Raw genomic sequence first — 19,090 nt, 5'->3', positions numbered from 1 at the left:
CTCTTCCCTGGTCTAGCACACTAAGGAGCATGGGAAGGAATTGGCTCCTAGTCGGTTGAGGCAGTAGAGTCTCCAGGGGTAAACATGCCTTGGGCTTCTCCTCCTCCATTTTCACTCCATAAGTCTGTGCAGCCTCTTCTCCCAGTTCCTCGACTGGTTCGGGTGTTTGACAGTTCCGTGTCTTAGTCATCCCTTTCAACATTGACCGCGAGCTTCCACTGTAGGATGCTGGCCATTTCGGTCTCGAGCTTCCTCTCCATCTCGGCGGCGTGTTCAGCGTCGAGGGTTGGAGCGCTTCTCTTTGAGGACGTCAACGCCGATGTCGGTCCTTCTTTCCTTGGCGCTGAGGTGTCCTTCTCGAGGGCAACCTTCGACGTCTGAGGGTTTTCGCCAATTGGGAGTCCTTTTCGAAAGATCCGCTCGGATGACTGTCCCTGGAGGCTGTTGCTTTCGTCGAATGTTTCGGCGGCAGAGCTCCTTTCGAGGACTTCTACGAGCATCGCTCGGGGCTTTTGCTTCACACTTTCAAGTGTCGCTTGGATGTTTAAGGGGTCGATGACTCCCATACCTCCTTCGATGTCTTCTTATGGACCAAGACGACCGTGCAGTCCTCCGGTGACGTTGTCCTCTTCTCCACTTGAGGGGCCCAAGTCTCATAGTGATGGAGGTGGCCCCTGCCCCTGCATGTTGTGGTTTGCCCTTCTCTGCCTCTCTCTTACTCTGAGGGTCTTAGGTGTAAACGCTGAGCAGGCGTTGCAGTCTTCGCTTCTGTGGTCGAGCGGCACGCAGAGGTTACAGACTGGATGCTGGCCCTTCGGGGCATATTTGTGGTGGCAATTAGTGCAAAACTTGAATGTTTTGTACAGCCCCGTGCTCAGGGAGCCCCCTGCGAGCGCATTCTCCGTTGAACATCGAGGTTTTGTTTGTTAAACTTCTCCCTCGTCTCTCCGGGTACCTGACCTGTAGTCCGGTGTAGTTGAAAACTTACTTCGTCGAATATCTTTGATTTTGCTTGAATTCCTCTTCCAAAACTCTGGAACTCCTCAGCAACGATCCAGACCAAACAGCGGAAAAAAGAATCTGAAGATGGCAACCAAAGGTGGGAGCTTACACCGAAAGAGCGTCATCGTCATGAAGGACACCAAATGGTGGAATGTCGGGGGCCACCTGGGCCACAAAAAAAAAAAAACAAGACTACAATTCTGGACCCAATCACTAGATGGCGGAATAATGCACAGCATAGTGAATCCAGAAAAATTCACGCTGCAAAACTGGAAATTGTCCATTGTGTTCAACCTTGTTTGATGCTGCATCCTTGAATGTGCCATCATCTTTCTCTCCAGCTTACTGTCTTTTAACACAGGAAGTCTTAGCAAAAATGGCACTTTGACTCCTTGTGGTCTGGAGAGAGGCAGAGGTTATAAACATCATGCTTGGGAATAGGGATACTTGGAATAATAATGTGGGCAGAACATACTGTGCTCCATCTGACTATATTCTCCAAGGCCAAGTCCTCGATTTTGTATGATAATCAGATCTGTCTCAGTTGAAGACGCTGCTAGTATGAACCTGACATGGTTGATTGTAGAACTTCCCCGGAATCGATGATCTGAAGTTCATGTGCACAGATGCAACGTTATCCGAGTCTTTGCTTTCCATGTCCAAACCAGATCGAAAACAATCTGAGCACGGAGCCGAGGCCCATGCGCATAAAGGAAGCAAAGTAGTCACTCTAAACCTTATGACTTGTTACTTTACAGAAGAAAAACAACTTGTAACATCCGGACACAACACTAGATGGCTGGAGGACGCAAAGCATGTGTACCCACAACACAAGCTCCGAACATTATTATATGGCAGAGACAGAAGTGCTGTTAATAGAGTCTGCAGAGGAACGCTCCTGTCCCTTCCAGAATCTTGAAACAAATGGCTGGTATTTTTGCAGAGAAAGTTGACAACCCTATTTGAGTGGAGCTGCAGAGCTTGGGCTGTGACCAATCACAATGATGATGTAAGCTTGTCAGAGGGTTCTCACTAGTTCCATCAGTGTCCCCAGGAATAACAAGGTGGGGAAAGGGGAGGGATGGCCAGAGGCTATCCGGCCTGATGGAGCACAGCGTGGCGCATCGTAATGCAAAAGCTGAGGGTCTAGAAGGCCAGTGACGGAGACAAACTGCCAAAGGCTTGTGCGGATCTGGAAAAGCAGGGCCACCTGGGAAGGATGTGTGCAGTGCACTAGAAGAGTTGTGTGACCCATTACTGGAGAAGCAGGGGGGTGCAGTGGTTCAGGGCTGAGGTGCACTGGAAGAGATGTGTGACCCCATTACTGAAATAGCAGGGGGTGCAGTGGTTCAGGGCTGAGGTGCACTGGAAGAGTTGTGTGACCAATTACTGGAATAGCAGGGGGTGCAGTGGTTCAGGGCTGAGGTGCACTGGAAGAGCAATGCCGAGTAGCCGGTCTGCATCGCTCCTGAACAGAACAGTCGTGAGCAATCCATAGTTACCAATATCACAATAAATTGAAGATTGAATGACAGTGGCAAAAGAACAAAACACACAGCAGTGTTGAAAGTGTTGGGATTTATTGCCAATACCAGTGACAGATCATTGTATGTGCAGCTTTTTTACAGCAATGGCCTGCATACGAGCCAGGCCGTGAAATATGACATCCCTCCGGACACGCACACTGCTCTCACACGTGTACTCACACACACACACACACACCTCAACAGCCATGCGACAGCACACCTATACATGCATTCCAATACAGACTCAGCCTTACTGCGCCATGTCCAGAGGGGACACCGTAGTGAACGTACATACATGTGACAGTGTAGGCTCACAGCCCATTACACAGAGATGTGTACTCCCGAACTGTGTATAGGGCACAAGTGTGAGTGCAAACCCACTCAGATAACACACCAGGCATCAAAGCAACAAGTGCATACACACACACAAAAACTGAACCCCATCAATCAAATTGTTCTTAAGAGGAAAAAATAGAACTGGCTCTTTGTAGAACAAACACCAACAGGAGCTAGATTTTCTTTGACGTAAATGCCGGAATGATAAAATTCTCATCAATAAAACTCAAAGGCTGTCTGGTGAAATGCAGAGCGGCAGTCTGCAGAAGGCCTCATAGTGTCGCTCATTTGACTACAATAGCAGTCAAATGATTCTGGTGCAAAATAATTCTGGGGCCTTCTCTTCATGCCCCTGGTCATTTCACACACACTAAACTACGACTGAGCTGCAGCAGTACAGACACTGCACAGCCAACAGACAATTCTCTGTGTTGGGTAGAGCCGACGAGTCGGGGCAGACCACCGTCTGGGACAGGCGATGAGTCGAGACTGAATGCCATCACTGGAAGCAGACGAGTCAAGGCTGACCGCCATCTCAGACAGCCGGAGTCATCCAGGCTGACTCCCCCTGCTGTCTGGGACAGCCGATGAGACCAGACTGCCCCCCCCTTCTTGGATAGCCGAGTCCAGATTGCTCCCCCACCTGGGAAGTCCATTCCGAGTCTAGACTGCCCCCAACCCCGTCTGGGATGGCCAACGTGTCTAGACTGCCCCCTGTCTGAGACGGCAGAGTCTAGACTGCCCCTCCCCCCGTCTGGGATGGCCGACAAATCTAGACTGCCCCCTGTCTGAGACGGCTGAGTCTAGACTGAATGCCATCAGTGGAAGCAGACGAGTCGAGATTGACCACCATCACAAACAGCCATAGTCATCCAGACTGACCCCCGTTTGGGACATTGGTAGAGTCCACACTGACTGCCATCTCGGCCAGCTTTTTTGGGACTGACCACTGTCTGGGGCAGCCGAGAAATCCAGACTGACTGTCCTATCGGGCATCCGACAGCTGTCTGGGGCAGCTGATGACTTGTGACGGACCACAGTTCGGCTCAGCCAAGGAGTCCAGACTGACCACCAACTCAGAAAGCTGGAGTCGTACAGACTGACCGTCGTCTGGGACAGCGGAGTCTGACAGGGTACCAGTAAGGAGAGGTCCCTGCTTAGCACCCTTGCCGCTTTTGCCTTAGTGTTTCCATTTTCTCTTTACAAAAAGGCTTCACGTGTAAACACATTTAATACTGATAGGAGCCCTGCAACGTTTAGTAGTGTTTAGTACGAACCAGAGGGGCGATTGACAAGAGAAAATACGGGTCAAGGCTGCAGCCACATTTCAGTCAGTAACTAAAGTCGTAAACCCTCCCTCGAGTAGTGGCATTCTGGGGGCAGAGAGCCCTCCAGAGAGGGAGTGGGTGCTGGGAGGGGACTAGAGCGGACTTGCGGAGGGTCTCACAATGCCCATTCACGGAGTATCACCAACGGGCGATTCCTCAAGGACAACGCCCGTCTCACCCTCCTAGGCTGTAGAGGACCCCCCCCTCAAATCTCCAAGGGCTGCAGCAACTGGAAAATTCATGCCAAAAACCCGGTTTGAATTGAGATTCAAAAATGCGAATCAACAAGGAACTAGAAATTCTAAGCAGAGGACTCATAACACAAACATACAGAGCACAAAACACACATCACACCCTTCAGACGAGGCCAACCAGACTGGCTGCCGTCACAATGATGCAGACACCATTCGCCAGGAGCAAGTCCACGAAAAAGGACAAAGAAACCGAAAATAACCCAACGCCATGACAAACACTGTCCAGAGCACAGCAATCCACGAGTAACCAGACAGAGTCACGTCAGGCTGGACAGATCCCGCACGAGGTTCCACAATAGTGTCCCACCACTGATGCACCTGGTGCACTAGCGACCAAGGTCAAAAGCTCCACACTTGTCCTCACTCACACGACTGAGGGTGGAGAACCTGCACCACCAGGGGCTGGGCGTTGAACCATCTTCAGACCTTCTTCACAATATTTGGAATCAAGGTTCAAAGATGGCAGAGCACACCCCTCTTTGTTCAAGCTGCGGAAGGATCATTGGGTGATGTAAACATTGGTTTTAATGATTTATTTTTACCCCAGTGTGCCTCTCCCTTAAGGAAGGCAGGGTTGGAAATAAGGGAAGAAAAGTTGGTAGTGCTGTGAAGTTTGCAACTAGAAAGCAGCAAATGACATTGCCAAATTGTAAATACGGGAGACGGTTTGAAATATTGGAGTGGAGCGAGCGGTGTCTTGGAAATTCAGGAACAGACTTGCTCCTGTTTTCATTCATATTTAGAGACGGCACAGCGGTATCACGAGGGATACACAAGGGTCCCAACATCTTTCAAGGAGAAGAGAAAACGACAAGTAGAATACAAAGTATGTTGGTTCCACAAAGCCAATACGCAGTTAAATTTTTAGTTTTTGAAAAGCTTTTGTCTAGAACCTTTAAACTATTTTACAAATTCTTTTGGTGCAGAATGAAAGTCTTAAAAATACATAATTCTCCCTCATTAAAACAGGTCACCGAGAAGGGCCACTGAACCTTTAAACTTATGCACGGGTTCCGCCAAGCTTGCTTGAAGAAATAGGCTATCGCTTCTTTCAAATGGTTTGCTCCGTCATATTGACATGGGAGGGAAGGGGCTTGCTAGCTCATACAAACTGTTTCCAGAGCAAAATTTGATTTCTTGAGCAGTAGCGGCTGGTGTCAGGGTAGAGTGGAAGGGCTGGGGGGGAATTTGCTTGAGCACCCCTGATTTGCCCTCCCAGAGAGCAGATAAGCCGGCGCCTGTGGTCTTTAAACCAGGAACGCAGCTCAGGTTGGAAACATCTCAGTGCGCATGTCGCTTTGGCTGTCCTAAGACGACCATACCGACATGCGCACTGACAGCAGTGATAACTACTCCTCCTCAGTCAATGTCAACAGGTTGGGGGGGTGGGGCTTGGAAAGACAGAACTTTGACTGTATGAAGGTTTATCACGTGCAAGGTTAAACTTCGATACTAATTAGATTACATGAATTTGAAACCCTAGAAGACATTACGGTATGGAGGGCACATGATTGTTAAAAAGTCACAATGGAGGATTGCTCTAGACCGCATCCGGTCGTGCTCACATTGAATTTGAGAGATTTGTTTTTTATTTTTATTTTGAGAAGTTCTAAACCGGTCATTAATTCAGAGGCCGCCTCTTCCCTACATTACACTACAACATCCATCTTAATGTTGAACATTTTTTTTTTTTATTCAATGAGTTTAGGGTTTTATTCAGTTATTTTGTCCTTTTTCAGTGATATTGCTCCCCTTACAAAACAAGTACAACTGAAAACACAAAAAACAAACAAAGCAGACAAGACACCAGCAGGCATGGCCAACACTTTAAATAAGAAAAACAGGAAAGAATACAGCGTTCGGCTGTTCAACTGACGAAGCGGGGGTGACCTGGTAACTGTACATGTGGGCTTTCGAAGGGAGTCTATTTACAACTAATAAATATTGAAAAAAAGATAAAAACGTTTGTACAAAAACCGAAAATCATACGTTTTCTTCTCCAACCCCGTTCAATGTTGTAGTAAAAAGCATTCTTTTTCACAGTCATCCTTAAAGGTGAGAAGTTTGTTTTTTGTCATTATAAATCAAAGACTTTCTGTTTTCAAAGGGGGGGTGTGTGTGAGACATTTTGCATATTTACAACAGCCACCCCACTCTTCATTCAAGACGCTCAAATCTCCGTCCACCCCCTGCACACAAAAAAACACCTCACAAATATGAATTTTGCATGTAGTTGGGGACCGTCACCAGATCTGGGCAGCCCGAGGCCCATCAATATCTTTCCACTCGTATGCTGGAGTTCCTATTTGTCTTTTTAAGGATCTTTGGTGTAGTTTGGAAAGCTGGGCACGATTGCCCACTCCTGGGCTACGAGCCGGCTAGCATTGGACCAAAAAATGTAGTGCGGGTGAACAATGGGGCTGGCGAGGCTGAAAGGAGGACCTTTCAATCCCCGCTGCACCCACCATTCTTGCCAATCAATATTCAAAATTAACCCCCCCCCCCCCAAAAAAGGGAGAAAAAAAAAGTGCTTGCATTTCATTTGTACAAAAAAAGGGGGGGGATACCCCTAGGAAAGTCTTGTGAAAGGTTTCAGGATTCCAAAATCTCAGTTTTAGGGAACTTCATAGTATTTCATTACACTTTTTCCAGTTTTTTCCCCCCACTTGTAAGATTGCGTGGGGGTAAGGGTGATGAAAGTGCAGCACATCACAGGGATGGGATTCGGGGTGGCATCCCAAACAAATGTCCGCCTCTACCCTCACACATGCCACCCAAGGCCTTTAGGTGTCCAAAACATTACAGTGAGAGCTTGGCAACGGGTGGCGCCTGCAGCCCACACGGACCACTTCTCTTCCAGTCTTCGGACATAATACTGGCTTCACCTCCCGCCTGCCACCACCTGGCCAACAGCCTGATGAAGAGCTCTTCAACAGTGGTGGTACGCCGCCACCTTGAGTAACCCTGTATGGGTCGCAGCGGTGTCATTCTGGCTGGGCTAGGGGTGGTTTGGCAGTGAGAAATTGGCATAGTCCTGTCTTGGAACAAAGCCCTTTGGAAGGGTACCAAAAGGCACTGAGACGATGGGGGAGTGTCCCGGCAACCAAATGAAAAGTCCAAGGCCTGGGACACCTTCAACCAGGCAACAGTGAAGAAGGACTTCCTGGTAGTTTAAGAGGCAGTGCAGGCTTGAGTCCACGTGGAGAGTGGTTTCGACTGGGCAAGGCCTCGTCAGGCCTGGCATCTCCACCTCTCCAGAAGGAAGTAAAGGTGGCCCCAGGGACATCTCAGCAAGTGTTGACATTCCCGCCTTGTCCGTCCTCACGGTTAGTGTGATTGATAGCACCCAATACATCACCCTCCGATTGGGCGCATGTTCGGATTCCCGCCGATTGTCCAATCCAAGGGCATAGAATCACCTTGTGCCACTGGTGACCAGGCCTTAAGTGCTATCGGATGGTCCACCGTGAGATCTGCCCACCGCCCTGGTGGCAGGGGGGCGGGGCCTTCCTTGGCCAAGGAAGGGATTCTGTTGCAGTTGCCCCCTTCGTAGAGCTATTGGCATGTTGCCCCTGCTAGTCCTCCACAGTTGGCAGAAATTGGGGTCTCAGAAAATGCCCTTTGCTATCTTCAGTCCTTTCTGCTTCATGCGTGGCAGCGTGGAGCTGGAGCCGTGCTTCACTTTTGCCACTTTGGGGAAGCCGCGCTTTTTCAGCACAAAGTCATAGTTGGCACCAGAGTTCATGGCATAGAAGACGTTGGCATTGTCTGGGATTTTCAATTCTGAAAGAAAAGAGTTTGCAAGTTAGGGCATTTCAGTAATGTTAAATGATGCCACCCTCCCGCCACATTGCACCAGTGAGGGTCATTCTCTCAAAACCATAGGCTCTTATAAATCGGTCTACGCCCCGATTGTGGGCACAATTTGTGACCAGTATTTTTCGGTCATTGTATTATTTTGAGAACCAAACTATGTACTAATAGGTCGTAAGAAAAACATGGAATCCTAATTGCGCACAATTCGACCTGCCTCTTGAATATTAATGAGGTAGGACCCAAATTGTGACCCAGTAGGATTCGCTTCCACCATAGGGGTGGTGGCCTGCTGGGGTCAGCAGACCACCATGTTGGCAATTTTTATTTCAAATAAAGCATACTTTTTATAACAAAAATATATAAATGTATACTCTACATTTTTTTTATGCAATCCAGCATTTTAAAAAAAATTAGTAGTTCAACATTATGCCTACTCTTTATACATGGGTTTCTCAGAATTGAGAAGGGGTTCCCAGGGCGCCGCTTTTTGTTCGAGAGGGGTATCCAACTAACTTTCAGTAGCCAGTAAACGATTAATGTTTCGCGACCAGATTTCATTCGCTAATCATGATCACATCCCATTTTGAATCGCTATTTGGAGGAGATTCCCAAAACATGCCCCTTTCAAATACTGATTCGGTGTGTAACGCTTTACTGAATCTCAATTTGAGTTCGGAACAGGCAAAAAGGGTATTCTGGGGTTGCAAATGCTTTGATTTTGTGAACTGGACCCTTGGCGACCGCAAAAAGCCTTAATACAGGTGGCCCTATGTGCTGCCGTCACCGCTTAGAAGGCGGGGGGGGGGGGGGGGGGGGGTTGGAGAGATGGGAGGAATTTTAAATCATCCCCATCTGTGTATTTAGCTGCCCTGGGACTGAGTACTGAAGCTTCTGTTGGCAGACGAAGGCACTTCTGTTCAGTCCACTCGGTGGATGCTAGAGGGCAGTTCTCCTAACACCTTAAAACTGCCTGCGGTTGATACGTTTCGACACCCAAGTCCTACAAGTGGTGGGGTTTGAAAAAGGCTTTAGCCGCTGGTCTACTATATCTAGTGGGCAAGGTCTTGATTCTGGTCCCGTAGAGAGGGAGCAGGGGGAAGAGTGTCTCCCTTGAGCAGGTAGTTGCGAGTAGACTGTCTTTTTAATTGTCCCGCTGCTTGTGGCAGATTAGGGGATTCGTGATTGGTCATTGTGAGATGACACTGATAACTAGATGGTCCCTAATGGTGTCTAAAGGTGGTCGGCAGTGTCTCCCTACTACCAGTAGTCCCACTTATGGTGGTCGGTAAAGTCGAAGACAGTAAAGCAGTGAGCACAGAGTCCAGAGCGAGGCTGAGGATCTAGGGAGGGGTTGGTAGAGGCAGGTCACGCACCTCTCTCTTCAGACAGGATCTGTACAAGTTCATACTCCTCAGGCCGGTCGCTGTCCAGGTTGTGCTTGGCCATCGCTTTCCGAATAACAACCGGTGTCTTGTCTTGACTCGTGACCTGCAAAGAATACACCCATCATTATTACGGTAGACACAAGAGTCCAACCCAAGAAGCAATCAAGAACTGACAGGTAGAAAGGAATAACAAGGGTGCAAAAGACAAAGCAGAGCGTGAGCTGCTTCCAAAGGGAGACGGGAAAGGAAGGAATTCAGAAAGGAGGTTAAACTAGAGGAGTAGGAGGAAGAGGCGACCACGAAGCGTGTCTGGTGAGAAGAAAGGATGCTGGAACCAGAGAAGCACAGCACTCACTCACAAACCACAGCTGAAACAGTGTAAGATTAATTTAAAAGGATCTGCCCCACTCCATCCACCCAAGGTGCACAACCTGCAACGACCATTTCGCTTCTCTAACCCAGGCCCCTGGGTCTGCAGTCTCACTCACCAGAATGCTTTTGTACATGTTGCCGTTGTCAACGTCCAAGCTGACGCGGATGATGCAACAGTCCCCGATCTGCTGGTTGTAGAGGGGCAGGGAGAGGGAAGAGTAGCTGGAGATGCCAGACACAGACCGCTTGTGGCTGCGTGATGCCGAGACAGGAGTGGACGACACAGACGACGAAGAGGCGCTGCTGGAACCTGAGCCAATCCCTGATGTGTCAAGCGAAGACAGAGACGTGGACTCCCAGAACTGGCAAGAGAGTAGAGAGGATGAAAAATCTAGAACTAACAAATATTTAATGTTGCAGCTTCAGAACCCACCAAGTCATGCGACCCAAGAACTACTCCAAAAAACCCATTCCAAATCAACCACACCACAGCTCTGTAGTGTCCACAATCAGAACTCTACAACCAGCTCAGAGGCAGAGGACAGACAGTTTCCAAAATCACAGCACTTGGGCTCTGGAACCACCCAGAAGGATTCATTGGAGCTTGACCAAAAGCACTTTCATTTCTTCATATTAGAGTGGTGAGATACCAGCACCCAATATCAGAACTCCACAACTATTACTGGTCCAGACCAAAGTTTTGGGGATTCACACCCTAAAAAGTGTGTTTTTTATATCATAATTGCTCCGCGTGGCCTGATGTTCCACAATAAGTAAAATTTTTCATCAACTTGGAAACACAAGAAACATTTGCCAATTTGATTCGAGTTTTTTGCCATCCCCCCCAATTTCTGCCCAGTCACGCCACGCTATATTCATTCGAAAACAGAAGGGCCAAAAAGCAGCGCACTGACCCCATCACGAAAGCTGCGTTCGTTTGTCCGCCGCCACGACTGCGCTGGCGCCCCGCGTACCTTCTTCTCCTGGCAGTCCGGGGACTCTGGAATGAAGCTGATGTTGATTTCCTCCACGTCAGAGCTGCTGGAGCCGGCCGAGGTGACGCTCACGGAGTCCGTGGTGTCCGCGCTGCCCAGGTAAGGGCTGCACTTGAGCTGGTCGAAGGATTTGGAGTGAGAGCTACCCGTGGCACAAGGGTCGGAGCTCGGTGCCTGCCTGCTGCAAAACCAGATAAGATACAGAGAGGTTAAACGCAGCACAGTTAACCGTGTAGAAACATAACGTACTTCAAATCTGCCATCTAAGTTTCCAGCAATCGTTTCTCAATGAGGGTGTTTAACCCCTTGCCTGCGGGGCTAATTCCCCTGCTGTGCTGGGGGGCGCATACATCGCCCCGGTGCTCATGACGAGCTCAGCTCGTCACGGCCACACCCTTTTCTGTAGAACGTTCACGAGCTGAGCTCGTCATGAGCATGGGAGGGGTTAATGGAGCCGCAGAGCCAGAGTGGCTCAGAGGGACTTTGGGAAGTGTACACATAAGCCAAAGAGTCCCTTTGAAGGTAAACTACCCTTTAGTAGCTTAGCACATCCACCCAATATCTCCCCTAATTCTCCTATTAAATATAGTGACATCACACGCTTGCTGTGTCGAAAGTCCAATGTAGGACGATTATTTGTTAAATGCAATTTTTGGGGATAGAAAATTTGCACAATTACCCATTCAAGATTCATTTAGATGTGCAGTATGAAAAAAAAAAAACCTCTTTACAACCAAGTGGTTTCCTTAGTAAAATGAGAGAGCGACAGAGTGAGCGTGATTGTGTGTACACACTGAAAGCACACGCATTCACTGACAGCACCGCCATGTTACATGTGCGAGTCAAGTTTACCAAACTCCCTGTCAAACTCATCATTCAACTCTGCACAGCAAAATAAAAATGACTTCAGGTTTAAAAAAATACAAGTTGTGGTTTCTAAAAGAAGCAAAGTGATGTGAGTTAGAAAAAGTGAAACTGGATAGGCTCTGCAGAACAGACAGGCAGGGGGTGGAATTTACAGTAGTGCTAAATGGGAGGGAAATTTGGTAATATGGAGATATGAAAAATTTAGATATAACCTAAATTAATTTTTATAGAAGAACAGAGAAGCTCAGAGAATCCACAAACACCGAGTTAGGAGGGTAGGGGAATGTGCAGCACAAAAATGCAGAAAAAGGGGTTGAGAAAACTAAGAGTGAAAAAAAAACATGAAAGCTATAAAAAGGCATTAAGAGAGACAATGTGCAACAAGCACTGGCATTGCCAATAGGTCTCGCATTAGGAAAGTTTAACCTATTGGTATTGTAAATGACAAACTTTCCTAATGCGAGACCTATTGGCAACGCCAGTGCTTGTTTTTCCTGCGATGTTACTTGTATTCAGGAGGCAGCTCTCTAAATAGGACTCCTCGGCTCCGTGTCAGTAGCGAGTTTTTTTCCTGCGATGTTTGTCTATAGTAGGCAATTGATTATTCATCTATTTTGTGTACATGAGTGTTTAATACTTATCAGTGACTCTAAATTCTTCAGATAAAGCCACTGTTTTACTTTTTACGTTGGTGTGCACTGCTCGGTTTTATATTGTTGGTCCTCTAAAACGCGAGACATGCGTGCAGCCCGGCCTGTTAAGCAAGATGCACCCTTTGAAGTCACGGCCTGCGGCCGTGAATAAGTGAGGGCGGGGGGCGGGGCAGCGGAAGCCTTTGATGAGGCAAATGCTGCTGGCAAAGCTGGCTGGGGAGGGGGAAAGTTTATGGCCCAAAAGTGCGTGCCTGTGGCCACGTGAACTCGATGAAAACTGCACGAAAAAAGCGGTGGTTTCACGAGAATTTCGAGCACTTGAATTCTCGCCATTTCCCATTCCTTCGGAATGGAAAAGGCGAGACCTAAAAAGCAAGGATGTGCGTTGGAGGGGGGAATAATTTGAAAAAGGAAAGCCAGAGAAAGCCACAGATGAGCTTGGGGGGGATAAAGAGCAACATGGAGCACACATGGTGGCAGGTAACGGAGGTGGAAAGGAGAACACGAGGGAGGGTCAGAAGGTACACAGACACACATACTCGTGGAATGCTGACAGAAAAAGAAAAAAGTAGTTCCCTGAATGTGAGCAGTGGAAGAATACAAGTCATCCAAAGAAAAGAATAGCAACGAGGCTACGCTCCTGCTGAGGAACAAACACAAGAAAAGGAAAGAATGACGTTGAAAACAAAACAAGCAAATGAGGATGACAAGACATCCAGCCAATGGTAAGCAATGGGCAAGTTGTAAACGTTTCTGATATGTGTATAAGAGGCTCTCCAACAAACAGCAAAAAGCTAATAACCTTCTCTTCATGCACTGCTGTGCATTGAGAGACGGCCTGCAAAGCTTCCAGAGGGAAGACAGTAACACGAGATCCCAAAGGAGAAGGGACATAGGTCTCAGATCAGGCTTCTGATGAGGTTTCCAGCATCACACACCAGGAAATACACACTAAACTGATCACTTAAACTCTGTAGAGCGATCAAGAGTATTCACCCAGGAATTGAGTCGCGATGCGCAGATACGCTGGGTTTCTTTAGCGAAAGAGTATTTTTTTGTTTCTCTAGCACAGAGTCAAAGTTTAGAAGACCCTCAGGAAATAACAGGGCAATCTTTAAAAACAAAAATGCATATGCGTCCCTTCGGATTGTGCTTCAATCCTGGGGTCAAAAATTGTGCTAAAAGGTGATTTCGGGTTGTGACTGAGCATTATTTTAAATCCTTCACTGATGCATGGAAAGGGGGAGGTCTGGGCTCGCCTTTTCAAAGTTGTTAAAGGGACAAGATTGCTGTATAGTGTCCCTTGGTGACAAGAAATACCAACAAGGTAACAGCGCCTGCGTGCATGTGGTAAAGCAGCTGTGTGGTACCAGGGGTGGTCCACAGACTCCAGACCACTTTACGATTTTCTGTGGGACTGAGTGAAGAGACCGCTTGTAGACTTACTCGCTCCAGCGTTTGATGATGGCCGTGTTCTTCTTGGCTTTTAAGGTGTTGCTGGCAGACTCGGACAGAGGTTCAATCTCACACGAGAAGTTATAACTGAAACCAGAAGAACAGAGTTTATTAGCAAAATACACAAGACAACCACCCTGCACTGAAAATGAAATGCTCCGACGGCCGTTCATACACATCTCCACGCGCCATCTCAGACACCCAAGAAGCCAGTGATGTCTATCTTTGGCTTCGCAGCTTGCACACATTACAGCTTTAGGTGGCCATCTCTCCTCGAAGGCAAGATGGCCGCTGCGGGGTCATAGTGACTTCAAACACATCCATCCTGAGGACTGTGGGGCCTATTCTGTGGGGCCCGGGGCTTTTCAGGTTGGTCAGAAGCAGCAGCTTCGATTGGCCCTTCTGAGCCAAGTAATTATTGGGTCTGATAAACAATACGCTCAGTTTTTTAATGATGATTACTGCAATGTGTTTATCAACTGCCTTATTATATATATATATATATATATATATATATATATATATATATATATATATATAGAATTGACAGGTGTTTATATCACCGATGTTTATATAGATCCTTTACGTAAGGAGTAAACTTATTTGCATGCATAAACTGTAACCATATTTCATAGCATTGAATGCACTGCTGTGGTTGGTACACAAGGGTGTCCGATCTGGATTTGCGAGCAGGTATTGCATCCACATTGAGGTGATGTGGAAAAGGTGTGGCGCAGCGGCCAGGGTGCCAGACTCTGGAGCACAGGGTTCACGGTTCGATCCCCGGCGACAGGTAAGCACAGCACCATGTGACTCTTGGCAGTCGCTTGCTTAATCTTCTTGAGGGCCCCCAGCGCCGGGACACCACTTTGGAGGTAGCTGTGCGCTTTACAAATACTGGTATTTCATTTCATGTGCACAAGAGCTTTCTCAATTATGTGTTCAAATGGTTATTACTGAAATGTGCTTAAATGTCGCGCTGCTCGACGGATGCTATTAAAGGCTCTCGAGCACTGGGGTTGTTTTTTGCGGCGAGGCACGTATCTGTTCCCTCTTTGAAAGTTAGTGGCTTTAGATAGACTACTGAAAGCCAAATTCCTATCAGGTGCAATTTAATAATAGTTTGTTTCTCTCAGTTTACATTCACAGATTGCATGACAATGCAAAAACAATTAAACCTGCTATATCCCTGCAACAGTGCATAAGGAATATGCTACTTACCAGTATGCATCTGTTCTTGGCATGTAGGGCTGCTGACATTCACATCTGAGCATAGATCGCCGCCTAGTGTTGGGCTGGACCCAACACTAGGTGGCGATCTATGCACAGATGTGAATTCAGCAGCCCACATGCCTCGAACAAAATGTAATCTGACAAACTTTCCTCCCTTCTTTATTTTGAACGCCCCTCTCCTCCCCTTCTATGTGCCTCTTGTGTATGTGACTGCTCTAAACCGCATGCCTGTCTTAATCTCTTTCTTTGCAACAATATCCTTGCAACCTAGCACTAATTATGCATTTCCCCCAACCATCTGCTTCTCACACAACCCCTCTAATGATCACACCCAAGTCACTAATGTACCACAAATAAATGGAAGTAGATTCATGGAGTGGTTTCTTTGAGAGCACAAGACTAATTCCGATAACCTATAGATTAACCACGAACTTTGGGCTCCTGGGTGGAGTACGACTCATTGTAAAGTGCTTTAATTATTCATCACGGGTAGGAGGCGCTATATAAATGACATTTCAAATTCAACATCAATGTTTTGCATTCTTGCGCCATCTAGTGGTTGGTTGGAGAAGTGCAGGGTGAAAGTTTTTTCCAATGTGGCTGTCGGCCATACTGTATTATGCATGCACCGAGACTTTCCATAGAGCACAAGGCTTCACAAGCCCCACACCTAAGCACCAGTTCTAGATGGGGCTGTTTGCCTCCGAGTTCTTGAATATAGATAAGAAAACTAACATAAGGGAAAAGGAGGAGTCTTGGCTTCCGCCTGACCCCGTCTTGGAGTGCCAGACTGATTTCCAAATCCTTTTTGTACAGACACAAATACAAGTTGCTGCTTCTCATTTACACGTCAGAGGAGCGCTTTGCGTACAAGGTAGTTGTTGCACCTTGAGACCTCCACGTTCGACTAGTAATGTCTGACATGCATTCTCGGAGCTTGTCTAGATACGGTGAATAATCCTTCTGGATAGGACGGTCTTGCAGCCTGCACTACACTATTCTTATTTTCATGAGTTACGAGCAATGTTTGGTCATTTTTTTTTTTTTTTTTAAAGATTTAACTAACAGCTCAAAGCCCTGTGGACATCCAATGAGTGGAGGGGTTACTCTGGCTGATGAATGCGTTGATTGGCATGTACTGGGCGATCACTTTTGGTGAGAGTGTGGGCTGGGGCGTAGCACGTTTATCTGAAGGGGTGACTAATCTACAACTAGTCAACGCACAAGGTCACTGACATCCACAAGACCCCCAACACTTTTTATAATTACAGAATCACCGATATAATACTCCTCATCACGGCACGCCTGTATCTCCCCAAAACCTGCCCACACCAAGATGGTGGACTGTGAAGTCATGAAACTCTGGATATTGAATATGTGACCACTGTGCCAACACCACTAGCTAATAAAAAAAAAAATACAAATCCTACAGGCAGACGAGGAATTTGTGACTGAGGCACAAAGCAACAGCACAAATTATTCCTTCAAGAAAACCTGGTAAGTAAAAAGAAATGGAATTTGAGGAGATGGCATGTTAGATCTAGGAACTGGGCATAGAGCTGCTGCCCTGAATTTTTCCTCCTATCTTCGCTGCTTGGCACCAATGGGCGGTGGGCGCAGGTGATGTATTGCATGGGGAAAGATTGGCTATTGCCCAGGGCCCCCACCTTCCAAAGGGCCTCCTGTGCATTAGGTTTTCTCTCTTTTGACCTTGGTCTATTCTATTCTATCCCTCTCTCTAATCTTCTCTCCATCTGCCACCCTCTTCCCCTGACTCAGTCTCGCTGCACACTGTCATAGATGGGGGTGGGTGGAAGTGGCAATCCTGAGGTTTTTTTTTTATGTAGTCTCAGGGAAGAGAATTTATTTCATCAATCTAAATGTCACAGGTCGAAAATGAAAAGGGTATCTTGGTGGCAAGCAGGGCCTGCACTTGCCCAAGATCACTCACCTCTCTGCCTCGCTGAGCCGCTCCACGCTGTGGAACCACTCCACAAACGGGGTCTCCTGCTTGAAGCTGTAGTTGTTGCACGCGGACTGCAGCAGCTTAATCTGAGCGATGACCTCAAACTCCTGATGGGAACAAGAAGGGGTGACCAGACATGGTGAGAAGGAGCATACTCTGCAACACACACCTCTTCTTGCATTATGATGTCACTTCCTGTCAAGGTTACAAGCTCTTTCACAGTAATGGCCTGAATAACTTTTGATTTGATTGAAATTCGATAAGCAGAGATATCTTAAAAGCATACATACAGATAAAACATGTTTTTTTAAAACAGTGATATGTATGTCACATTTATAACTAAGACAGATAAAAATGGGAATAACCCAAAATAAATTAGCTAAAAATGAATTAAATTGAAACTGAGCGTCTCTTGCAGCGAATCAACCATGAATGTTTTAAAAATTTAGAGACACCACAAACTATTAAAGGGGCGGAATCAGTCATTAGGATACGTAGTGCGACCAAATGCCTACGTGTTCCCAGGCGTTTAAAAAGAGGTTTAAGCCAATGTCTCCTAGGTTTAATATAGTCCGGGCACTCAAAAAATATATGTGCTACAGTTTCTAACCTAGCTAGACAAAAAGCACAGAAAGGCCTGAATAACATCCCCTTCCCCAACACCGAAATCCTCCAGTTGAACTTCTGCTAAATTTAAACGACTGTATCCTTCGAAATTGAGGAGGCTCAATCTAGTTGACATTTTCAAATATTTCGTTTGACATCAATAAGTGAGAAAACTTAAGTTTGAAACTGTAAATGGACCATGTATTTGTGGAGAAGTGTGGCTCAGTGGTTAGAGGCGGCAGACCCGGAATCTGAGATCGACCGTGGACCAGGGTTCGATTCCCCGCCTCAGCGGGTCTAGGGCTCATAAATTCCACGGTCTCGACAATTCTCGCTCCGGTGCCTACTCGACTCACGGGGTCACACTCTGCGACTCTGGGCAATAGCTTGCTTAATCTCCACATCGGCCCCTCGCGGTGGGATGCCTGGCTTTCACCTTGTGGATACCCTGCCGGGGTTTCTCACAGGGGAATACCAGGACGGGTTCCCTAAGCAAGCGCGGAGATGCCCCAGGGTAAGTCCTGCGCTATATAAGTTTCATACATTTACATTACATTTACATGTATTTACAGCGAGCTTAGGACCTAGTAGTTAGAATAAAAAAAATATATCTGCAAACTTAGGCAGTGTTTACGGTGTTGTGCTATTCATACATCGGAGTAGGTTTACCATTATAACGCGAGTGCTAACCAGTTCAAGTTCAGAAGCCCAACCATAGTAATGGAAACAACTTCCTAGTCAGCCTTCGAGTTTCAAGCTTTTTTTCCAAAATTAATGTTTCAAAGATTTTTCCAAACTAAAAATGTTCTACTAAAAGCTTTACAAGATTCAATGTTTTAAGCTATTTGACTTAAACCCCTTCCAATACTAAGAAAGGGCCGTGGAATTGGCTATAGAAAAGCTAGCCACCTTCCTGAGCCCTATCGGTGTCTTCAAAGCCACAAAACCACTTAATAGGAAGACTTCAGTTGGGATAACCGTGCAACTCACCTTCCGTCTCTTCTCAAAGTTGATCAGACCTCCCTGTAAGAAAGCAAAAATAGCAAGAGGTTAATCACTATATCTAGTGAATTATATGAAAACACCAGAGCAGGTGGAGTCCCTTAGATCAGTCACTACCAAAAAAGACCAGTGGAGAAAAGAATAAGGCAGAAGACTGGAAGAGGAACAAAAAGATTTGTGAGCAAGCGAGAATAAAAACCATTAAGAGTGTATGTGAGTGGGCGAGAAAATGATCGATGCACAAAAGAAAGGAGAAAATGCTATGACTATCATCACCTAAAAGGACATGGGTAA

At 46.8% G+C, this 19,090-nt stretch overlaps 1 protein-coding gene across 7 annotated transcripts in view; it reads right to left on the bottom strand.

Moving 5' to 3' along the window:
• Window positions 1-2,565: 2,565 nt before the first annotated feature.
• The window catches only part of RALGDS (ral guanine nucleotide dissociation stimulator), a 375,186-nt gene continuing 358,661 nt past the window's right edge, over window positions 2,566-19,090 (bottom strand). For 5 of the 7 annotated variants that reach the window (XM_078646158.1, XM_078646155.1, XM_078646156.1 and 2 more), the window contains exons 12-18: window positions 18,785-18,817; window positions 17,174-17,295; window positions 13,981-14,076; window positions 10,934-11,195; window positions 10,136-10,381; window positions 9,636-9,750; window positions 6,128-8,229 (exon numbers count right to left, since the gene is read on the bottom strand). In XM_078646158.1, the coding sequence (XP_078502284.1) occupies window positions 8,054-8,229; window positions 9,636-9,750; window positions 10,136-10,381; window positions 10,934-11,195; window positions 13,981-14,076; window positions 17,174-17,295; window positions 18,785-18,817 (1,050 nt within the window). In that variant the 3' untranslated portion in view covers window positions 6,128-8,053. Of the gene's footprint in view, window positions 8,230-9,635; window positions 9,751-10,135; window positions 10,382-10,933; window positions 11,196-13,980; window positions 14,077-17,173; window positions 17,296-18,784; window positions 18,818-19,090 lie in introns of all 7 variants that reach the window. The other 2 variants (XM_078646157.1, XM_078646154.1) reach the window with 1 other exon arrangement.

Source organism: Lissotriton helveticus, chromosome 5_1 (assembly GCF_964261635.1).
Source record: "Lissotriton helveticus chromosome 5_1, aLisHel1.1, whole genome shotgun sequence".
NCBI lineage: Eukaryota > Metazoa > Chordata > Amphibia > Caudata > Salamandridae > Lissotriton > Lissotriton helveticus.
Note: the sequence above shows the minus strand (reverse complement) of the source record. Positions and strands in the feature narration are given on the sequence as shown.